At 31.3% G+C, this 22,465-nt stretch overlaps 1 protein-coding gene across 7 annotated transcripts in view; it reads left to right on the top strand.

Annotated features, from left to right (window-relative positions):
- Positions 1-15,923, top strand: part of LOC134693149 (dual specificity protein phosphatase CDC14A-like) — a 28,421-nt gene extending 12,498 nt beyond the window's left edge. For 2 of the 7 annotated variants that reach the window (XM_063553866.1, XM_063553859.1), the window contains exons 12-15: positions 3,439-3,636; positions 4,190-4,237; positions 8,868-8,964; positions 13,794-15,923. In XM_063553866.1, the coding sequence (XP_063409936.1) occupies positions 3,439-3,636; positions 4,190-4,237; positions 8,868-8,964; positions 13,794-13,820 (370 nt within the window). In that variant the 3' untranslated portion in view covers positions 13,821-15,923. The remainder of the gene's footprint in view (positions 1-3,438; positions 3,637-4,189; positions 4,238-8,867; positions 8,965-13,793) is intronic. The other 5 variants (XM_063553874.1, XM_063553884.1, XM_063553895.1 and 2 more) reach the window with 5 other exon arrangements.
- Positions 15,924-22,465: the final 6,542 nt, after the last annotated feature.

Raw genomic sequence — 22,465 nt, 5'->3', positions numbered from 1 at the left:
AATATTATTTCAGATAGAGATAAACTGTAAAAGGCAATAATGTTCAGCAAAGTAAGATCTACAAATAAGTCAACATGACCAAAATGATCAGTTGACCACTTTAGGAGTAATTGCCCTTTATAGTCAATTTTTAACCATTTTTCGTAAATCTTAGTAATCTTTTAGAAAAATCTTCTCCTCTGAAACTGCTGGGCCAAATTATTTGAAACTTGGCCACAATCATCATTGGGGTATCTAGTTTGAAAATTGTGTCCGGTGACCCCGCCAACTAACCAAGATGACCGCCATGGCTATAAATAGAACATAGGGGTAAAATGCAGTTTTTGGCTTATAACTCAAAAAACCAAAGCATTTAGAGCAAATCTGACATTGGGTAAAATTGTTAATCAGGTGAAGATCTATCTGCCCTGAAATTTTCAGATGAATTGGACAACCTGTTTTGGGGTTGCGGCCCCTGAATTGGTAATTTGAAGGAAATTTTGCTGTTTTTGGTTATTATATTGAATATTATTATAGATATAGGTAAACTGTAAACAGCAATAATGTTCAGCAAGGTCAGATTTACAAATAAGTCAACATGACCAAAATGGTCAGTTGACCTCTTTAGGAGTTATTGCCCTTTAAAGTCAATTTTTAACCATTTTTTCGTAAATTTTATATATCTTTTACTAAAATCTTCTTCTCTGAAACTGCTGTGCCAAATTGATCCAAACTTGGCCACAATCATCTTTGGGGTTTCTTGTTTAAAAAAAATGTGTGGCGTGACCTGGCCATCAAACCAAGATGGCCGCCACGGCTAAAAATAGAACATAGGGGTAAAATGCAGTTTTTGGCTTATAACTCAAAAACCAAATTATTTAGAGAAAATCTGACATGAAGTAAAATTGTTAATCAGGTCAAGATCTATCTGCCCTGAAATTTTCAGATGAATTGGACAACCTGTTTTTTGGGTTGCGGCCCCTGAATTGGTAGTTTTAAGGAAATTTTGCTGTTTTTGGTTATTATATTGAATATTATTATAGATATAGGTAAACTGTAAACAGCAATAATGTTCAGCAAAGTAAGATCTACAAATAAGTCAACATGAACGAAATGGTCAATTGACTCCTGTAGGAGTTATTGACCTTTGTAGTCAATTTTCAATCTGCTTCCTTTGTTTAATATTCACATAGACCAAGGTGAGCGACACAGGCTCTTTAGAGCCTCTAGTTTTTCTTTATTTTTGTCTCAGAGTTTCCTATGTTCTCCTTAAGGACAATATTTTATATGTAACAAGCAAGACATCAGATTTATTTGTATTTTTATACGACCGCAAATTTTGAAAAAATTTTCGTCGTATATTGCTATCACGTTGGCGTCGTCGTCGTCGTCGTCGTCGTCGTCGTCGTCGTCGTCGTCGTCGTCGTCGTCCGAATACTTTTAGTTTTCGCACTCTAACTTTAGTAAAAGTGAATAGAAATCTATGAAATTTTAACACAAGGTTTATGACCATAAAAGGAAGGTTGGTATTGATTTTGGGAGTTTTGGTCCCAACATTTTAGGAATTGGGGGCCAAAAAGGGCCCAAAATAGCATTTTCTTGGTTTTCGCACTATAACTTTAGTTTAAGTTAATAGAAATCTATGAAATTTTGACACAAGGTTGATGACCACAAAAGAAAGGTTGGGATTGATTTTGGGAGTTTTGGTTTTAACAGTTTAGGAATTAGGGGCCAAAAAAGGGCCCAAATAAGCATTATTCTGGGTTTTCGCACAATAACTTTAGTTTAAGTAAATAGAAATCAATGAAATTTGAATATAATGTTTATGACCACAAAAGGAAGATTGGTATTGATTTTGGGAGTTTAGGTCCCAACAGTTTAGGAATTAGGGGCCAAAAAGGGACCCAAATAAGCATTTTTCATGGTTTTCGCACCATAACGTTAGTATAAGTAAATAGAAATCTATGAAATTTAAACACAAGGTTAATGACCATAAAAGGAAAGTTGGTAATGATTTTGGGAGTTTTTGTCCCAACAGTTTAGGAAAAAGGGGCCCAAAGGGTCCAAAATTAAACTTTGTTTGATTTCATCAAAATTGAATAATTGGGGTTCTTTGATATGCCGAATCTAACTGTGTATGTAGATTCTTAACTTTTGGTCCCGTTTTCAAATTGGTCTACATTAAGGTCCAAAGGGTCCAAAATTAAACTTAGTTTGATTTTAACAAAAATTGAATCCTTGGGGTTCTTTGATATGCTGAATCTAAAAATGAACTTAGATTTTTTATTATTGGCCCAGTTTTCAAGTTGGCCCAAATCGGGGTCCAAAATTAAACTTTTTTGATTTCATCAAAAATTGAATAAATGGGGTTCTTTGATATGCCAAATCTAACTGTGTATGTAGATTCTTCATTTTTGGTCCCGTTTTCAAATTGGTCTAAAAAAAGTCCAAAATTAAACTAAGTTTGATTTTAACAAAAATTAAATTCTTGGGCCTCTTTGATATGCTGAATCTAAACATGTACTTAGATTTTTGATTATGGGCCCAGTTTTCAAGTTGGTCCAAATCAGGATCTAAAATTATTATATTAAGTATTGTGGAATAGCAAGTCTTTTCAATTGCACAGTATTGTGCAATGGCAAGAAATATCTAATTTCACAATATTGTGAAATAGCAAATTTTTTTTTAATTAGAGTTATCTTTCTTTGTCCAAAATAGTAAGCAAGAAATATCTTATTGCAAGAATTTTTTTTAATTGGAGTTATCTTTCTTTGTCCAGAATCAACTTAAATCTTTGTTATATACAATATACAATTTATATTCACTTTTACTACCAACTGATAAATTTAAATAATCTTTACCATTCAGTGATAACAAGCAGTTTTTTTACATTTTATTTACAGTTTATTTTATGATGTATTTAAATGAGTAGTTATTGTTGCAAACTCCATTAGAATATTTTAATTGAGATTAGTTTTGGAATAAGGGAAAGGGGGATGTGATTAAAAAATTGGGTTCAATTTTTCTCATTTGAAATTTCATAAATAAAAAGAAAATTCCTTCAAACATTATTTTGAGAGGATTAATATTGAACAGCATAGTGAATTGCTCTAAGAGAAAACAAAAAAATTAAGTTCATTAGAACACATTCATTCTGTGTCAGAAACCTATGCTGTGTCAACTATTTAATCACAATCCAAATTTAGAGCTGAATCCAGCTTGAATGTTGTGTCCATACTTGCCCCAACCGTTCAGGGTTCAACCTCTGCGGTCGTATAAAGCTACGCCCTGCGAAGCATCTGGTTTATATTAATGAAGAACAAATTCAAAAACACTGAATATATTGAACATGATGATGAAATTAAAGCATTTTGTTCACATATAATATATGAAATAAAACAGGTGTCATGGTAATTTTTTTTAAATTTGGGTGAGTTACTATGATATTCTGTACAATAGGCATGATGATTTGAAGAGTCACAAGAGAGGCACAACACAGTCATATCGTTCAGGCGGCTCAAAAAGTGCTCACGCTACTCCTTCATCGCCGTTAAAAGCCTCCAAAACCAGTACAAGTAATACCCACCATACAAATACTTCTTCAAGTATGAAACGTGGTACACGGCATACTACTGGCTCTACACCCAGTGCCAAAAGGTAGGTTGCTCTGACATCACTCATCATTCATCGTGCATCATCAAAGGGAGGTAATCTATCAATTTACAAAAAATTTTGTACTCATTGTTTGAAACAATGATGATACTTTTGGTTCTTATATGTATGTCAGAAGGCATAACAAGTGTTTTGTGATTACAAATTAACCATAGAATTGATTTACCTCCCTTGTCATCACTAAATCACAGTTGGGCTTTCTAATTTTTGTGTGGTATCATATTAATTGGGTTTTATGCACTTGTGGACTTGATTTTTTTGGGGAATCTAGTTCCATTTCATAGCAGCTAGTCTGTTCAAAAATATATCTACAGAATAAGTTTAGTTTTATAAATGGCTGCACTTTCCTTCACATTTCTGTAACTGATCAACACCTCAGATCATTTCCATTCTGATCAGATGCAATATCATAACATGAAAATCATAAATATTTTTTAGGCTAGATTACAGATGATATATATGGTATTTTTTAATGTCATACTATTCATTTTGTCCCCCAAACTGTTACATATTATAAAAGAATGAATCCTTTTTGTAGAAAATTCAACTCGCATACATATAGTCTGAGGAAAGCTGTAGGCCCTAGGTATGATCCAGTATAGTCATTAATGGGCAACAGTTTCTGTAAATTTATGTTTGCTAATTTTGGTCAAGCTGATTTATTTCACCCGCGCATGCTAACTCTTCAGTTTTGATCAAGTTTTGCTTTATAATTTATAATTGGAGCTTTGTTAACTGTTGTCATGAGATGTTGCTAGGTTTTATTTCTTTTGTTGAATGAAATGTAATTTCAAAGGGAAGTAAAGGATGGGTGTATTCCTTCTTTAAAACTAAATAGGATAAAAATTGTCTAAATCATAATTGTGCTTAAAAATGATCACAGAGTTAATCAAGTATTAAATATACTTATCTTGTAAAATTGTAAAATAATAAATGATTCATTTGTAAGAAAAGCCAGCTTTTTCAGTGGTTTTGTAGATAATGATTAAATGGTTTATTTTATGACAATGCACATGTTTTTGTTTTATCTTGCAATTCTTAATTTGTATACACATGATGTTCTATACCCTAGCTGTTATATACTTTCAAATAAATCAACCTGTACCATAGGTCACCAAAATAACACTTTTACACTTGTGTTTACTTGTAAATGCCCCCCTTAAACATATTTCATAACTCTAGCCAGATACAGTACTAGGAAACATTTATGTCACACAGATATCATAACAAATGGTTTACATCCCTATATTGTATATTAGAATAGTGAATTGCAGGATAAAATGAACGTGCCTTTTCAGTTGTCTATAAAATTTGAATTGAAGGAAGGAAAGCTGAACCTTTAAAACAGAATAAATCTGATTTCTGTAACATTAGTCATGTTAGTTACTTAGTTTTCCTTTGTTCAAATTGTGTTTCTGCTGTAACACACAAGTGTTACCAGAATTTGTTTTTATGTATCATTGTGAATTTAGCTTACATGGACTGAAGGTTTGAGCTATTGACATTTCATGCATTCTATACTATCTTTTCATATATTACCACACGACCAATTAAACTCTGCTATTGAATAAACTTTAAGAGGTCTTGTGTGGTATTTAATTTGGTAGCAACATTCTCATCCAATTAGGCCAACCAAGTTTTAAATTGACTGATACATTTTGAAACAGAGGAAAGTTCACAAGACATTTTAGTATTTGACTTTCAACCTACAATCTACTATTGTGATAAAATCAATTTGGAAAAAAACCCTATCATTTATGTTGATAGATGAATAAAATTTACCAAGACTAAAACTTTTTCTGTTACATTTTTTTCCCATTTTTATACGACCGCAAATTTTGAAAAAATTTTCGTCGTATATTGCTATCACGTTGGCGTCGTCGTCGTCGTCCGAATACTTAAAGTTTTCGCACTCTAACTTTAGTAAAAGTGAATAGAAATCTATGAAATTTTAACACAAGGTTTATGACCATAAAAGGAAGGCTGGTATTGATTTTGGGAGTTTTGGTCCCAACATTTTAGGAATTAGGGGCCAAAAAGGGCCCAAATAAGCATTTTCTTGGTTTTCGCACTATAACTTTAGTTTAAGTAAATAGAAATCAATGAAATTTAAACACAATGTTTATGACCACAAAAGGAAGGTTGGTATTGATTTTGGGAGTTTCGGTCCCAACAGTTTAGGAATTAGGGGCCAAAAAGGGACCCAAATAAGCATTTTTCTTGGTTTTCGCACCATAGCGTTAGTATAAGTAAATAGATATCTATGAAATTTAAACATAAGGTTTATGACTATAAAAGGAAGGTTGGTATTGATTTTGGGAGTTTTGGTCCCAACAGTTAAGGAAAAAGGGGCCCAAAGGGTCCAAAATTAAACTTTGTATGATTTCATCAAAATTGAATAATTGGGGTTCTTTAATATGCCGAATCTAACTGTGTATGTAGATTCTTAATTTTTGGTCCCGTTTTCAAATTGGTCTACATTAAGGTCCAAAGGGTCCAAAATTAAACTTAGTTTGATTTTAACCAAAAATTGAAACTTTGGGGTTCTTTGATATGCTGAATCTAAAAATGTACTTAGATTTTTGATTATTGGCCCAGTTTTCAAGTTGGCCCAAATCGAGGTCCAAAATTAAACATTGTTTGATTTCATCAAAAATTGAATAATTGGGGTTCTTTGATATGCCAAATCGAACTGTGTATGTAGATTCTTAATTTTTGGCCCAGTTTTAAAATTGGTCTAAATTAAAGTGCAAAGGGTCCAAAATTAAACTTAGTTTGATTTTAACAAAAATTAAATTCTTGGGCCTCTTTGATATGCTGAATCTAAACATGTACTTAGATTTTTGATTATGGGCCCAGTTTTCAAGTTGGTCCAAATCAGGATCTAAAATTATTATATTAAGTATTGTGCAATAGCAAGTCTTTTCAATTGCACAGTATTGTGCAATGGCAAGAAATATCTAATTTCACAATATTGTGAAATAGCAAATTTTTTTTTAATTAAGAGTTATCTTTCTTTGTCCAGTATAGTAAGCAAGAAATATCTGCAAGAATTTTTTTTAATTGGAGTTATCTTTCTTTGTCCAGAATCAACTTAAATCTTTGTTATATACAATATACAATGTTTATTCACTTTTTACTACCAACTGGTAAATTTAAATAATCTTTACCATTCAGTGATAACAAGCAGTTTTTTTACATCTTAATATTTTATGATGTATTTAAATGAGTAGTAATTGTTGCAAACTCCATTAGAATATTTTAATTGAAATTAGTTTTGGAATAAGGGAAAGGGGGATGTGAATAAAAAATTGGGTTCAATTTTTCTCATTTGAAATTTCATAAATAAAAAGAAAATTTCTTCAAACATTTTTTTGAGAGGATTAATATTCAACAGCATAGTGAATTGCTCTAAGAGAAAACAAAAATTTTAAGTTCATTTAAATACATTCATTCTGTGTCAGAAACCTATGCTGTGTCAACTATTTAATCACAATCCAAATTTAGAGTGGAATCCAGCTTGAATGTTGTGTCCATACTTGCCCCAACCGTTCAGGGTTCAACCTCTGCGGTCGTATAAAGCTACGCCCTGCGGAGCATCTGGTTATACAAGTTGAAAATGTGAGGGGAAGTAAAATAAACAAGATTTGTACTTTGAAAATCATAGTTCAGTTCATGTGATTTTTTTCAATGTGATTAATTTATGTTGATATACCTTTTTGAATACAAAGTCAAGCATACCAGTTGGTTAGAACATTAATAGATATTGTAACATAAGTGCTTGCACTTGAATATTTTAATGAAAATAATTGTTCAATCAATGGTTGCAAAATAAAGATTGTGAACTATATAGAGTTTACTGTTTACAGCTGAAGTGATTTTGAGAAGTAAACTCTGGTTAATTTCATAATTTTGCTTTATTTCACAATTTCATCAAATTACAGAAAACTCTTATTATTCAATATTTAAGGTTTTATGATAAAGATTTTAATTAATTCACTCCGTTACATCTATTTCTGGTTGATGGATGGATGGTGACAATTCAACTTCTGTATTGCCTTCATGTGTTGTGCTTTTATATAGTTTAATTTCTTTTTAATTTTCTTTTTTAATGTTTGTAATGAACTAAAAAAAAATTGGTCTGGAACAACAAAAAAACCAAGGTTTTGCATAATCTTTTATTATTAAAAACAATAAGTTTTATGGCCCGTTTTAACATGGTCTTCAAGTTTAGGCGTTGCATCATATTTATACTATGTCTTTAGAAAAATGTGTATATTTCCAAGATTTACTTTATTTTGTTCCGTAGTTACCTCCCCTTACAGATTCATGGTAAACATTTGTAAGCTTACTGTTTGATGTGTATTAATATGTTTATATGTGAAGTGATGGGTGAATAAACTTGGGAGATAATAATTGATTTGCTTTTCGGTTGGGTGAATGTTTCGTCTTACTGTGAAAATTAAAACCAACCATACTCGAGATTTAGTTTTCTTCCATTATGTTGATTGATGATAGAATTATGTTGATAGGAATACACATATTGCTTTTACTTGTTTCTCATTCTTTTTCTTAGCTGCATGGCTATGCTTAATATTAAATATTTGTCACATGATTTTTATAACACTTTTTTCAAAATTAGAAATGCATTTTCACAACTTTTGCATTTAAAGAAATAATGAGGGACTAACTGACTTGTATGATAATAGGGTGTTCAGCATTATTCTATTGGTCTACTGAGCAAATTTATATTTTTGTCTTTTCTTTGATATATTAACTTGGATGTAACAAGTGTTCTTATTGGCTAAAAGTTTTTTTTGGTTCTATCAGCTCATTAGGACTTCATTCTTTCATGTGACTGACGTCATCAACATTTGTGTAACTCCTTAATAATGGAATTAAGAATTATACTCTTAGTATTGTCTAAATTATAAATGTTTTTCTGTCTATTTGAAATAACCAAGAAGCAAAGAGCTCCATATATTTGATGCTATTTTTTTCATAGAAAGAAAAATATCACATTTATTCCTTGAATATAAATGAATATAAATGAAACAAAGGACAAGGGAATTATATTCATTTTGTAAGGTGTTCGTTTTAGATCATGCTGAATGCTTTAGAGACATACTAAGTTGTTGAGTAATTTTGTCTTTGTCAGAGTTATAACATTAAATGTTTCTCTTCCTTTAATTTCTGATGTCACTTTTGTGCTTTAGCTCCTTCGACTACCTCCTTCGTAATAAGACATCCAGTGACAACTTGGGCCTGACGAGCAGTCGAGGTTGGCCCTACAAATATCAGTTTATGAATACAGTAAGTTTCACTAACATGTTTAACCCTTCACCATCTCCACATTAGACCTGTATAGTGTATGTGAACAAAAACAAATCATTTTATAAAAATATTGTTGTACTCAGTTACTATATCTTGTATAAAGTGTAAATGGTTAAGTTGATACAACTTTTAATAGCTTTTATGTGAAATTTTTTGGATACATATTGGTATTAGTAAATGCTTACTATCAATATGGTTAAAACACTGATTTAAAGCATTCACAGAGAGAAAGTTCTTATTTACATGAAATTTTTGAGTGAAAATGATATATTTTATTATCTTTGATTTATTACATTAAATATAATTTTTGTTTTGGAGGAGGTACACAAAGTTCAGATATTTTAGTTATATTGTTTTTTTCAGTAAATGAATGAATGAATTAAAAAAAAAAATATGAAAAAGGAAACAAACAAAAATTTAAAAAAACAACCAAATTTTAGCCTATTTATTAATGTAGTGGTAGGTTATTAACAGACACTGTACAGGTCTTATTTCATCTCTCAGCTGCTTGTTCTTCTTGATGTTCAGCTTTTTTTGAAAGTTCAAATTCATTCAACTTCTGTAAATTATCTTTGAAACTACAAACAGAAGTGTGATGTATATGGATTATTAGATTATTAATTTTTTATACGATCGTCGTATATTGCTATCACGTTGGCGTCGTCGTCGTCGTCCAAATACTTTTAGTTTTCGCACTCTAACTTTAGTAAAAGAAATCTATGAAATTTTAACACAAGGTTTATGACCATAAAAGGAAGGCTGGTTTTGATTTTGGGAGTTTTGGTCCCAACATTTTAGGAATTAGGGGCCAAAAAGGGCCCAAATAAGCATTTTCTTGGTTTTCGCACTATAACTTTAGTTTAAGTTAATAGAAATCTATGAAATTTTGACACAAGGTTTATAACCACAAAATAAAGGTTGGGATTGATTTTGGGAGTTTTATTTTCAACAGTTTAGGAATTAGGGGCCAAAAAAGGGCCCAAATAAGCATTATTCTGGGTTTTCGCACAATAACTTTAGTTAAAGTAAATAGAAATCAATGAAATTTAAACACAATGTTTATGACCACAAAAGGAAGGTTGGTATTGATTTTGGGAGTTTCGGTCCCAACAGTTTAGGAATTAGGGGCCAAAAAGGGACCCAAATAAGCATTTTTCTTGGTTTTCGCACCATAGCGTTAGTATAAGTAAATAGAAATCTATGAAATTTAAACACAAGGTTTATAACTATAAAAGGAAGGTTGGTATTGATTTTGGAAGTTTTGGTCCCAACAGTTAAGGAAAAAGGGGCCCAAAGGGTCCAAAATTAAACTTTGTTTGATTTCATCAAAATTGAATAATTGGGGTTCTTTAATATGCCGAATCTAACTGTGTATGTAGATTCTTAATTTTTGGTCCCGTTTTCAAATTGGTCTACATTAAGGTCCAAAGGGTCCAAAATTAAACTTAGTTTGATTTAACAAAAATTGAAACCTTGGGGTTCTTTGATATGCTGAATATAAAAATGTACTTAGATTTTTGATTATTGGCCCAGTTTTCAAGTTGGCCCAAATCGGGGTCCAAAATTAAACATTGTTTGATTTCATCAAAAATTGAATAATTGGGGTTCTTTGATATGCCAAATCTAACTCTTAATTTTTGGTCCTGTTTTAAAATTGGTCTAAATTAAAGTGCAAAGGGTCCAAAATTAAACTAAGTTTGATTTTAACAAAAATTAAATTCTTGGGCCTCTTTGATATGCTGAATCTAAACATGTACTTAGATTTTTGATTATGGGCCCAGTTTTCAAGTTGGTCCAAATCAGGATCTAAAATTATTATATTAAGTACTGTGCAATAGCAAGTCTTTTCAATTGCACAGTATTGTGCAATGGCAAGAAATATCTAATTTCACAATATTGTGAAATAGCAAATTTTTTTTTAATTAAGAGTTATCTTTCTTTGTCCAGTATAGTAAGCAAGAAATATCTGCAAGAATTTTTTTTAATTAGAGTTATCTTTCTTTGTCCAGAATCAAATTAAATCTTTGTTATATACAATATACAATGTATATTCACTTTTTACTACCAACTGATAAATTTAAATAATCTTTACCATTCAGTGATAACAAGCAGTTTTTTTACATCATGTATTTAAATGAGTAGTAATTGTTGCAAACTCCATTAGAATGTTTTAATTGAAATTAGTTTTGGAATAAGGGAAAGGGGATGTGAATAAAAAATTGGGTTCAATTTTTCTCATTTGAAATTTCATAAATAAAAAGAAAATTTCTTCAAACATTTTTTTGAGAGGATTAATATTCAACAGCATAGTGAATTGCTCTAAGAGAAAACAAAAATTTTAAGTTCATTTGAATACATTCATTCTGTGTCAGAAACCTATGCTGTGTCAACTATTTAATCACAATCCAAATTTAGAGCGGAATCCAGCTTGAATGTTGTGTCCATACTTGCCCCAACCGTTCAGGGTTCAACCTCTGCGGTCGTATAAAGCTACGCCCTGCGGAGCATCTGGTTTTAAAGTGCATTTAATATTTTTTTGTCAGAAATTCAAGATAGAGGTCAGGTCCCTTATTAAAGTCGGTAATTGACATTTTAAACTGAAAGTCATAAAAGTAACCCAATGGTGGAGACATGTTACATTTTCGGAATATAAAAATCTCTTTTTGTGTGTTTTTCACACATTGTGCTATACTATTGAAGTTTTTGTGAATTGCCTATTGAATATAAATACAAAGTGACAGTGGAAATGATGACTTGTTAAAGTCCTGAAAGTGATGTTGAATAACTGTTATCTGTTGTAACACTGCTGATCTCCTATTGCATGTATTATATATATACTTGTGTGGTTGTCGTAGGTGTTGTAACATGGATCTAATGTATATAACTTCCTTAATGAGTCTATTACTTGTTTTGTTTAATTTGCATTTCTGATGGTGCTTCTTAGTGTTATATTATCTTTAAATACCTAACTGAATTTAACATGCTCAATTTAATTATTATTTAAAAAACTTAATAGTGATAATTGTTATTTTTTAACTATTATTTATAAAGAGTTATTAATATTTATTGAGGCATTTATATGATCAAGACAGAATGATATTGATACAGTTTTAGTTCTAGATAAAATGAGTATATGTAGCAACACACTTCTTGCATGGCAGCTTAAATTGACCAATGGAAAGTGTGTGTATCAGTAAATTAACCAATTAAATGTGTGTACATCAGTTACAAGTAGTCCTTAAGTAGTCATGATGAAAGAATGAATGAGTGAATAATTTATTAAAGTGCAACCTTAATTTACATAATATAGTATTCATATGTTATGATCATTATGGACAAATGATGAAAGAGACCAAATAACTTGATCCATCCTCTCCACATGTATAAGACAGTTTTTCCTATACTCAATTTTTAGAATGCACAACTGATTTGAATTTTGAGGAAAGATATCAAATAATGAGTCAAATTCTTGTCAAAACTATACAAACATAACTGTTTATTCTAGCTTCATCAACTCTTCATTAAAAGAGAGTGATCCTATTTGATTTCCATGGTCAGTAAATAAGGGTTAATCTGAGGAGTTTTAATCAAAATGATGTTAAAATAATTCAGACTTAGTTAATCAGAATTTTCATGAGAGAAGATCAGGTATATTAATTTAAAGGGTTCAAGGTTCCGTGATAAGAGATTACTATAGTACAAGTTTTTTTCAAACTTCACCTTTAAGAGAATCCGAATTGTATTGCACATGGAGTGAGGTGTTGATTTTGAGGATAATGATTTCCTATAAAAGAAAGCACATTTTGGGGTTATATGGTTGCAAGAGAAAGTTATCTTTGTTGTGTACTTTATGTAGAACACATAAAATTTTGAGGAACCGTAGTAAATTTTATAAGATGAGATAAATGTAAGGTCAGACCACATTTTCCACATGCATGGACCACCATATTTTTTTCTTAGATGTATATCTTACCCTTTGCATCTTTTATTACACATTTATTTTAGTCAAAGGATGTGACTAATCTTCTGAAGGAAAAATTAACTTAATGAATGTTTATACTTATTCATGTATCTACTGCAGCATCAAGAATATATATACATGTGATTAAAACTGAAGTATTTTTACTACGATGATGGGTGTGAAATACTGCCGTAACTATTCATTCCTTGTATACTACATCTTAAGATTAAAGTTTGTATAGGGTACCTGTACAATATCTCATAAGTATTTTAATGAGACTGAGACACAGATGAGATTTAAAGCTAGCAATTATTTATTTGCTGTTCCATGTCAAGTCAGAACTAGATAAACATTTGAAACATTGTACCAAATTTATTGTTCTCAAAGACCCAAGTCTACTTGAGAAAGGAATGGATTTGAATTATTGATTGGAGGATAAAGTTGTTACATAGGAGATACGTTTTCCTTATGAAAAAGGTTGTGTACATTTAACAGAGAGGATGTTATCAAATATATGCGTTATAAGTATTTGTTAGTATATGTTTATCATGTATATTGTAATTATTTTCAGTGATTTATTTTCTATGCATGCTCAAATGGGTGTGTGTTGTAACACTAAACAGTAGTACAGTGTTATAACAGCTATTGTAATTTGTTTATAACACTGTTGATAGTAATGTACGTGTATTAAATTATACTTTCTGTAGTTACTTTAATGGGTTCATCTGAAAGAACAATTCAGCATTTGATTGGATCCCAGAAAAAGAAGAGAGAATGGAGTTTTCAGGTACTATGGTATCATTAACTATAACCAAGATTTATTGACAAATATATTTTATCTTTGCAGGTCGGTTCCTCTTACTCGAAGTACTAAAGCCACGTTAATAAGGTGAAGAGAGAATGGTGGTTACTGTGATAAATGTCTACCTATGCAGACTTTTTAGTGTTGTTTTAACTGGAGTTAATTGATTGTGTACAGTTTGTAACATAGCACAACCTGCTTATTAAACCAAATTGTAATATACTGGAGAGTGATCTCCCTTTGTACATAACTGATCATGGTCACACAAATGTTTGTCTCTAGTCTTTTTCTTAAACTCTCTCCTTTTAGAATAATGTATTAATCAAAGCCAGTTTTATATTTTTGACATTTAACAGACTTTTATGATGACCATATCAGGCCTATTATTATAAATACATATTTTATTTATTAATTTTTACAACATTTTTGTAAAGTGTTGAAATATTTGTATAGTCTGTATTGTTGAGAGGTGTGAGATTCGTAGGTTATCTTTTAAATGAATAATGGTTTTATACATGATGTTTTGAGAAAACTTTATTTTATTATTTGTTGTTGATGTGCAGTTTTGAAGGACCCAAGTTGTATATTTAATTCCAACAGTTTATAAAACAGAAAAGGAATTTTTAAAAGTGTTTTAATCACCTTGTTTTAATTCAGATTGTTAACAACATACATTCATCATTGTGCCTTTTATCACGCACATTGTACTTGTTTTAGCAAAAAACTAAAGCATATTGGAGAGTTTGTTAAAGTAGTATTTTATCTTTTACTAACTAGTAAGTTAAAATTTTGTTGAAGAACCCCATGAAAAAATCCAAAATCTAAAGCTTGCATTTTGAAATAAAATATTTTATTTGATTCCAAAAAATAAAGCATTAGATATACCAAAGTTACTTTGTACAGTATCACCTGTTAATTTGTAGATCAGTTAATAGTTTTATTGATTCCTGCTTCATATTGCTTCCATAACCAACTTAATAGAAGAAAATATTTACTGCTTGCTTCTTTATAAATTTTGTATTAAACCTTATCTTTTATTTAATATTTATATTTGCATAGAGCTCAGGTTAAGCTCTGATTTATATTAAAATGAATTTTTAGGAATTTTAAGATTAGCTTTCTTTATTTCTGACATGTGTTGAGCGCTTGCATGATACAATGGCTTTTTATATTATTCACTCTCCTTTTTATGTTGAATCACTTTTTATACTTATTAGACATCTGTAGAATCCTGATTATATATGTTACATTTGATACATTTTATATATGTAGATACATTTTGTTGAATTTTAAATATTTACGGGGCTAATGTTTTTCATGAAGAAAATAATGGTATTAAACTAAACTCTTGACACTATTGAAATTAAATTATGTTCAAACTGTAATAAAATATTTTAGAAATTAAAAAGAAAATAAGAACCTATAAATAAATTGTCAGACTGGAAATTTGTCAATTTTCAAATGATAATTTAGATAAAAATGTAAATTTTCAAATGTAATGATGTGAAATGTAATTGTTTAAATTTTGAAAAAAGTTTATGAAATAATTACTTTTGCCTTGGTATGGAAATTTTTATGTTAAAAGTTTTGGAAATAAATTGGGTAATTATTTACAAAATGGCTAGGATAGGGGCTTATTAACATAGACGTATGTTTTAAGTAAAACATTTTTTTTATAGAAAAGATTAATCCTTTAAATATTATACAATGTCAGTTATTTCTATTTTGTGTCATTTCAGAGATGTTATATCAGTATAGTTGTTATTTTATTAATAAATCAGCATTGCTATAAATATGATGCACCAATCTATATATCTTTACACACTGAATAAGGGATTATTCCTCTATGTAAACTTGTTTTTCGAACTTTTCAAGATTTCTAAGAGGAAAAATAATTATATCACCAAACTATCCAATAATGAAATTATAAAGAAGAATTATTAACTTTTGATTAAGATTTGAAAAAAAAAATCAGAAAATTTGGACAAATAAATTTGGTGAAACATGTTTAAAGTAAATGTTTGATTATGTATGAACGTGGCATGAAATGTACACAAAAGAAGAATTGATATGTGTTCGTTATGTCGCTGATCCTATCTATCCATTCAACATCCTGTCAATTGACGAATGTCAAATTGTTATGATTAGAAATATAAAAAAGATATTCAACCATAATGACTTTATCTTTATTTTGTAGCCTCACTGATAATTTTTGTGTGTAGTTGTATTATATAGATGTCCCATCAAGTATTGAGCCACAGAAATAGGGTAATGGTCTCTATCCTTCTGTCCATTCTCCTAGAAACAAGGAATTATTTGAATCGTGCATGGCTAACCCTATTTAGTTGGGTTAGTTTACACCATTCATTTCCAATCAATTTTTCAGAATTCAAAATTATTCCAGATTCAAATAATTCCTTGTTGAGAACATTTGAATGAAACTTTCATTATTAGAAGGATAATTTGTTGTCATATTTATATCTAGTCCATGCTGTATAGTCAATTTGATTTGACAGTTAATGGCAAGTGATGCCCTTTGACCATTCGTTTTAGCTATGAAGAGCCACATGAGCTTTTTACATCACTTGGTGTCTGTTATCGTTTTACAAAAATATTCTCCTCTGAAATTGCTTGTCAAAATTTGATGATTGTGGCAAAGCCTTCTTGAAATAAAACTGAGAATGGAAATAGGGTATATATAAACTTTTCAAGTCTGTAATATGAAGGTACAACTACAAGCAGCACTTCAACTCAGATTTATCAATTATCCATGAAAATGAGTCCAAGGTCAGATGAACCATTCATGACAGACATATACACATTGCAATCTTTCTATATACATAAAATATTGGTCCTATAGCTTATAGAACTTCAAAAACAGACCAACCATTTAAACATGACAATGAACAATGGAATGAAGTCAGTCACATGAACCTAACAATCTATCCATACAACAACTATAGTAGTTTTACTTACCTGTAAACTCTGAGGTTGTGATTTGAATCCTGCACGTTGCAAGTGTATCCAACTCCGATCTTAATTGACAAAATTAAATTTTTCTATCAAAGGAGGGTGGGTTTTACGAATATAAGCTGACGGTCACTGAATAGCACAATACTGCTGAGTGGTGTAATACAAATAGTATCTGAATCTACCAAAACCATAAAACTTGACATTGACACATAAACCATTAAAATACAATCAATATAAAGAAAAGATGCGGTATGATTGCCAATGAGACAATTCTCCACAAGAGACCAAAATGACACAGAAATTAACTATTATAGGTCACAATATCAAAGCCCATGCCACATAGTCAGCTATTAAAGGTCATATGAACCCCTTCAGATAGACCTGTACATCTTTCAATTCTATACACCAAATATACTTGACCTGTTATTTAAACTGACAAAACCATAAAAAATTAACATCATTTAACCAGGAAACTGAGGTCAATGTACCACTTACATACATTCCTTATACACAATACATTAGCCCTATTGTTTAAACCACAAAATCTAAATTGTCCAGTGAACCATAAAAATTAGGTCAATGATAGACGAAATCTACCAGTCTGCATGTACACCTTATAATCATTACATACACCAAACATGATTGATATTTTGCTTATAGTATTCAGGATAGACCTTAAAATAAGGTCTAGGTCAGGTGGATCATGTCTTGCTGGCATGTAGACCTTGCAAAGCAGCCATTTAAAGTAACTCATAATTGAAACCCTTCACATGACCTTTTTTTTTAAGCAGTCGCTGAACCATGAAATTAAGGTCATGAAAAAGGGACTTATATCAATTGTAATCTATATAATATATGGTATCTGCATTCTAGTATTGAAGCATCCAGGTCTTCTTCCTTCTGACATATAGCTTTATACAAATAGTCTACAGAGCCTCTGCCAGATAAAAATATTTGTCTTGCGTTCTGCAAGTGAGACAAATATCCCATGTGGGACAGTCTTACCCTGCTATATTTAGTGTGAATTTAAATTGATCCCAAAAAAGATATTGAATGTAATTAAGCTCAAAGTACAGCTTACAAACTAGAACAGGAAATATTTTGTTTGTGGGTTGTATTTCATTGGTTTATTTTTAAAGGCACATGCTAGAGTTTTGCTGTTTTGTTTTCCAACATTAACACCTGCTTTTGTAACTGGATATTTTTTTCACATCACTGTAGTCCTCACATCTAAATTAGGTTATAAATATTTTGGCACAAGGAGAGAACAAGACAGTCCTCATACAATAACATATGGCATGACATTCGACAAAAGTGCACATGCTGAAATGTTTTGCTTTCTTTACTAACCATTGATATCATGTTGATAGTCCTAAATGATCGAAGAAAATGAGGTCAAGGTCAGATAAACTAAAAAGAAATACATGTACAGCTTACAATCCTTCCATACATCAAATATAGTTTATCTATTGCTTATAATTTAAGAAAAACACCAAAACACAATAAGTTGCTTTGCTGAGGATAGCTGATACAACCACAAAGTCAAACCGTGAACAGTTGGGGCATAAAAGGACACAATATTCGCACTTGATACAGGTCAGAATTTGGATTGTAATCAAATATTTGACACATAATGATTAGTCAAAGAACTTGAATTGGTTATGTGATTTGAATTTATATTCATTCCCCTCCCTTAAAATTTTTCAGATATTTTTTTTTATTTCTGAAATCTTGAGAACAAATTGTCCCCCCTTCTCTTTTTCCAAAAAAAAAATGAAGTAGTCTGGAAACTAGAACTAGAGGCTCTCAAGAGCCTGTGTCGCTCATCTGTTACTGTATTTACTGATGTCTGTCATCTTGGTTGGTAGGTGGGGTCATTAGACCCTTTTTTTAAATAGATACCCTAGTTATGATTGTGGCCAAGTTTGGTTAAATTTGACCCATAGTTTTAGAAAAGAAGATTTTTGTACAAGTTACAAAAATGACAAAAAGTTGTTCAATATGGACTATAATGAGCAATAACTCCTTAAGGAGTCCTCTAACAATTTTAATCATGTTGACTTATTTGTAGATCTTACTTTGCTGAACATTATTGCTGTTTTCAGTTTATCTCTATCTATAATAGTATTCAAGAAAATAACCAAAAACTGCAAAATTTCCTTAAAATTACTAATTTTAGGGCAGCAACCCAACAATGAGTTGTCTGATACATCGGAAAATTTGTGAGGGGATAGATCTTATTCTGATGGACATTTAAATCTTGAAAGATTTGCCCTAAATGTCTTAGTTTCAAAGATATAAATCAAAAACTGCATTTTACCACTATGTTCTAATTTTAGCCATGTCGGCCATTTTGTTTGGTAGGCGGGGTCATCGGACACATTTTAAACTATTTACCACAATGATAATTGTGGCCAAGTTTGGTTAAATTTGGCCATGAAGTTTCAGATTAGAAGATTTTTGTACAAGTTACAAAAAAAACCGAAAAATTGTTAAAATTTGACTATAAAGGGCAATAACTCCTTAAGGGGTTGACTGACAATTTTGGTCATGTTGACTTATTTGTAGGTCTTACTTTGCTGAACATTATTGCTGTTTGCAGTTTATCTCTATCTATAATAGTATTCAAGATAATAACCAACAAGAGGCTGTCACAACGACAGCAAACCGGACTAATTACCATTTATTTGTGTCCTGGCAATATCACAAGAACCATTACTGATGATTGGTGAAAGTGAAAATTGTTAAATCAAATTTGACCTCTATTTTGTCATCAGTATCAACATAATAAAATTTGAAAAGCTTAGATTGAATGGTTCGTGAGTAAATGCAACAACGTGAATGGAAACACCATTTTACGATCTTTCAAGAACCATAACTCCTGAACGGTAAAAGTCAAAATCCTCAGTATTGAACTTGACTTCTTTTTTGTCATCAGTAACAACATATTAAAATTTGAAAAGCTTTGGTTGAATGGTTCATGAGAAAATGCACGGACACAACTGGAAACACCATTTTTCAATGTTTCAAGAACCATAACTCCTGAACGGTAAAAGTCAAAATCGTCACTATAGAACTTGACCTCCATTTAGTCATAAGTAACAACATATTAAAATTTGGGAAGCTTTGGTAGAACAGTTCATGCATAAATGCACGGACACGACTAGAAACGCCATTTTACGATCTTTCAAGAACCATAACTCCTGAACGGTAAAAGTCAAAATCGCCATTTATATTAAACTTGACCTCAATTTTGTCACCAGTAACAACATATTAGAATTTAAAAAGCTTTGGTTGAATGGTTCATGAGAAAATGCATGGACACGACTGGAAACACCATTTTTCAATCTTTCAAGAACCATAACTCCTGAACAGTAAAAGTCAAAATCGTCATTATTGAACTTGACCTCCATTTTGTCACCAGTAACAACATATTAAAATTTGGGAAGCTTTTGTAGAACAGTTCATGCTTAAATGCACGGACACGACTGGAAACGCCATTTTTCAATCTTTCAAGAACCATAACTCCTGAACGGTAAAAGTCAAAATCGCCATTATTGAACTTGACCTTCATTTAGTTGTCAGTAACAACATATTAAAATGTTAAAAGCTTTGGTTGAATGGTTCATGAGTTAATGCACGGACAACATTTGATTGCCGTCAGCCCGCCCGCCAAGCATCCCCAAATCAATAACGACATTTTTGTCACAAAAATCCGGTTAAAAACTGCAAAATTTCCTTAAAATAACCAATTCAGGGGCAGCAACCCAACGACAGGTTGTCGGATTCATCTGAAAATTTCAGGGCAGATAGATCTTGACCTGATCAACAATTTAACCCAGTCAGATTTGCCCTTTATGTTTTTGTTTCAAAGATATAAGCCAAAATATACATTTTACCCCTGTGTTCTATCTTTAGCCATGGAGGCCATCTTGGTTGGATGGCCAGGTCATTGGACATTTTCTAAACTAGATACCCCAAGGATGATTGTGGCCAAGTTTGGTTAAATGTGGCCCAGTAGTTTCATAGAAGAAGATTTTTGTAAATGTTTAAGGATGACAGACGCCAAGTGATGAGAAAAGCTCACTTGACCTTTCAGGTCAGGTGAGCTAAAAATGCTTATTTAGACCCATTTTTTGTCCTCAATTTCTTAACTGTTGGGACCATCACCCCCAAAATCAATCCCGATCTTCCTCTTGTGGTCATTAACCTTGTGTTAAATTTCAGATTTCTATTTACTTAGACTCAAGTTATTTTACGAAAAACGATGTCTTCGGACGACGATGTGACCAATATACAACCGCAAATGTTTGTGGTCGTATAAAAATTCATCACTGAGCAATGTACGGTAAAATTGAAGTCAAGGTCAAATAAAACCTTTGAGACTGACATGTAGACAATCATAGATATTTCCAATTTACACCAAATCTAGTTGACTTATTGAAAATAGTATTTGTAGAAAGAAGACCATAACAAAAAAACTTAACCATGAAAATAAGTTCACTGTACTATGACACTGGTCAGTTGGACATGTACACTTCCTTCCATACACCTTATTTACTAAACCTATTGCTTACAGTATCCGAGATATTGACTTGACCACAAAAACTTAACCTTGTCCACTGATCCATGAAATGATTTCAAGGTTTCAAATGTAAGTAATAACTGTCTGACGGACATGAAGACTTTGCAAGGTACAGTACACACATACCAAATATAGCTCTTCTATTACTCATAACAGAGAAAAAAAAATCCCAGTAGTCTCTGAACCATGAAAATGAGGTCAAGAATGGACATATGACAGACTGAAACTTTGTAACATAAGTCATCTATATACAAAGTATGAAGCATCTAGGTCTTAAGGCAGCCACTGCCAGATCACTATCCCTATGTTGAGCTTTCTGCAACAAAAACAATTCCATGTTTACAATGAATTAAAAGGAAAGGGGAAAGTGCTGTCCTTAAATTTCTATTTCTTTTTGCACCAGAAAAGCACAACAAGAATTCCCAGTAAATTGTTTGCACTAAAAACATACAAGCATTATTTCATGTGATTTTCTAGTCCCCTATTATAATTCCATGCCATATTTTGTTATTGGTATCAAACATGCACTGTTTAAATGGGAGTAAAATGTTCTATAATTATACACAAGTATTCAACAGAAATAAAAAAAAAGTTCTGACAGGGACTCACACAGTATAGCTATCCCATATGCAACTTAATCCCAAATATTAAAAAGTTATATTTTTATTCTACATTGTGATGGAGAGAAAGTCAAACTATACCAGGATTGAGGGATGGTGGGCTGTTGAACTTCCAGTGGCAAAATAAATGTATATTCAGGATGAGAACAGTGGGAAATGAATATAAACCCTGCTTTGTACGAGACCAACACTCTGAGCCTGATTTTTTAATGTGCTAGTTCATAAGGTAACAGACCACAGGAAGACATGTTATCAAACCTGAACATATTATTCCTCTAAGAGTCAACCAGTCTATGCTCTTGCTACTTAATTTTCCATACTCAGCAGAGAATCAGCTTATACCTTTATTGTCTATGTTTGAACTCGCTGTCTGTGTTAGAATGCACAACAATGAGACAGCTTAAAGGAATGAGGTTCACAAGTCTACTATACTTTCTCCAGAATGTGATATATTAAATTCTTTACATTCTTCACTCAAGCTAAGGTACAGGTAGAACACATTTTATAACAAAACCCAATTCAAATCTATACTACTGAAG

Source organism: Mytilus trossulus, chromosome 1 (genome assembly GCF_036588685.1).
Source record: "Mytilus trossulus isolate FHL-02 chromosome 1, PNRI_Mtr1.1.1.hap1, whole genome shotgun sequence".
Classification (NCBI taxonomy): Eukaryota; Metazoa; Mollusca; class Bivalvia; order Mytilida; family Mytilidae; genus Mytilus; species Mytilus trossulus.
This window is presented reverse-complemented; position numbering and strand designations above follow the sequence as displayed.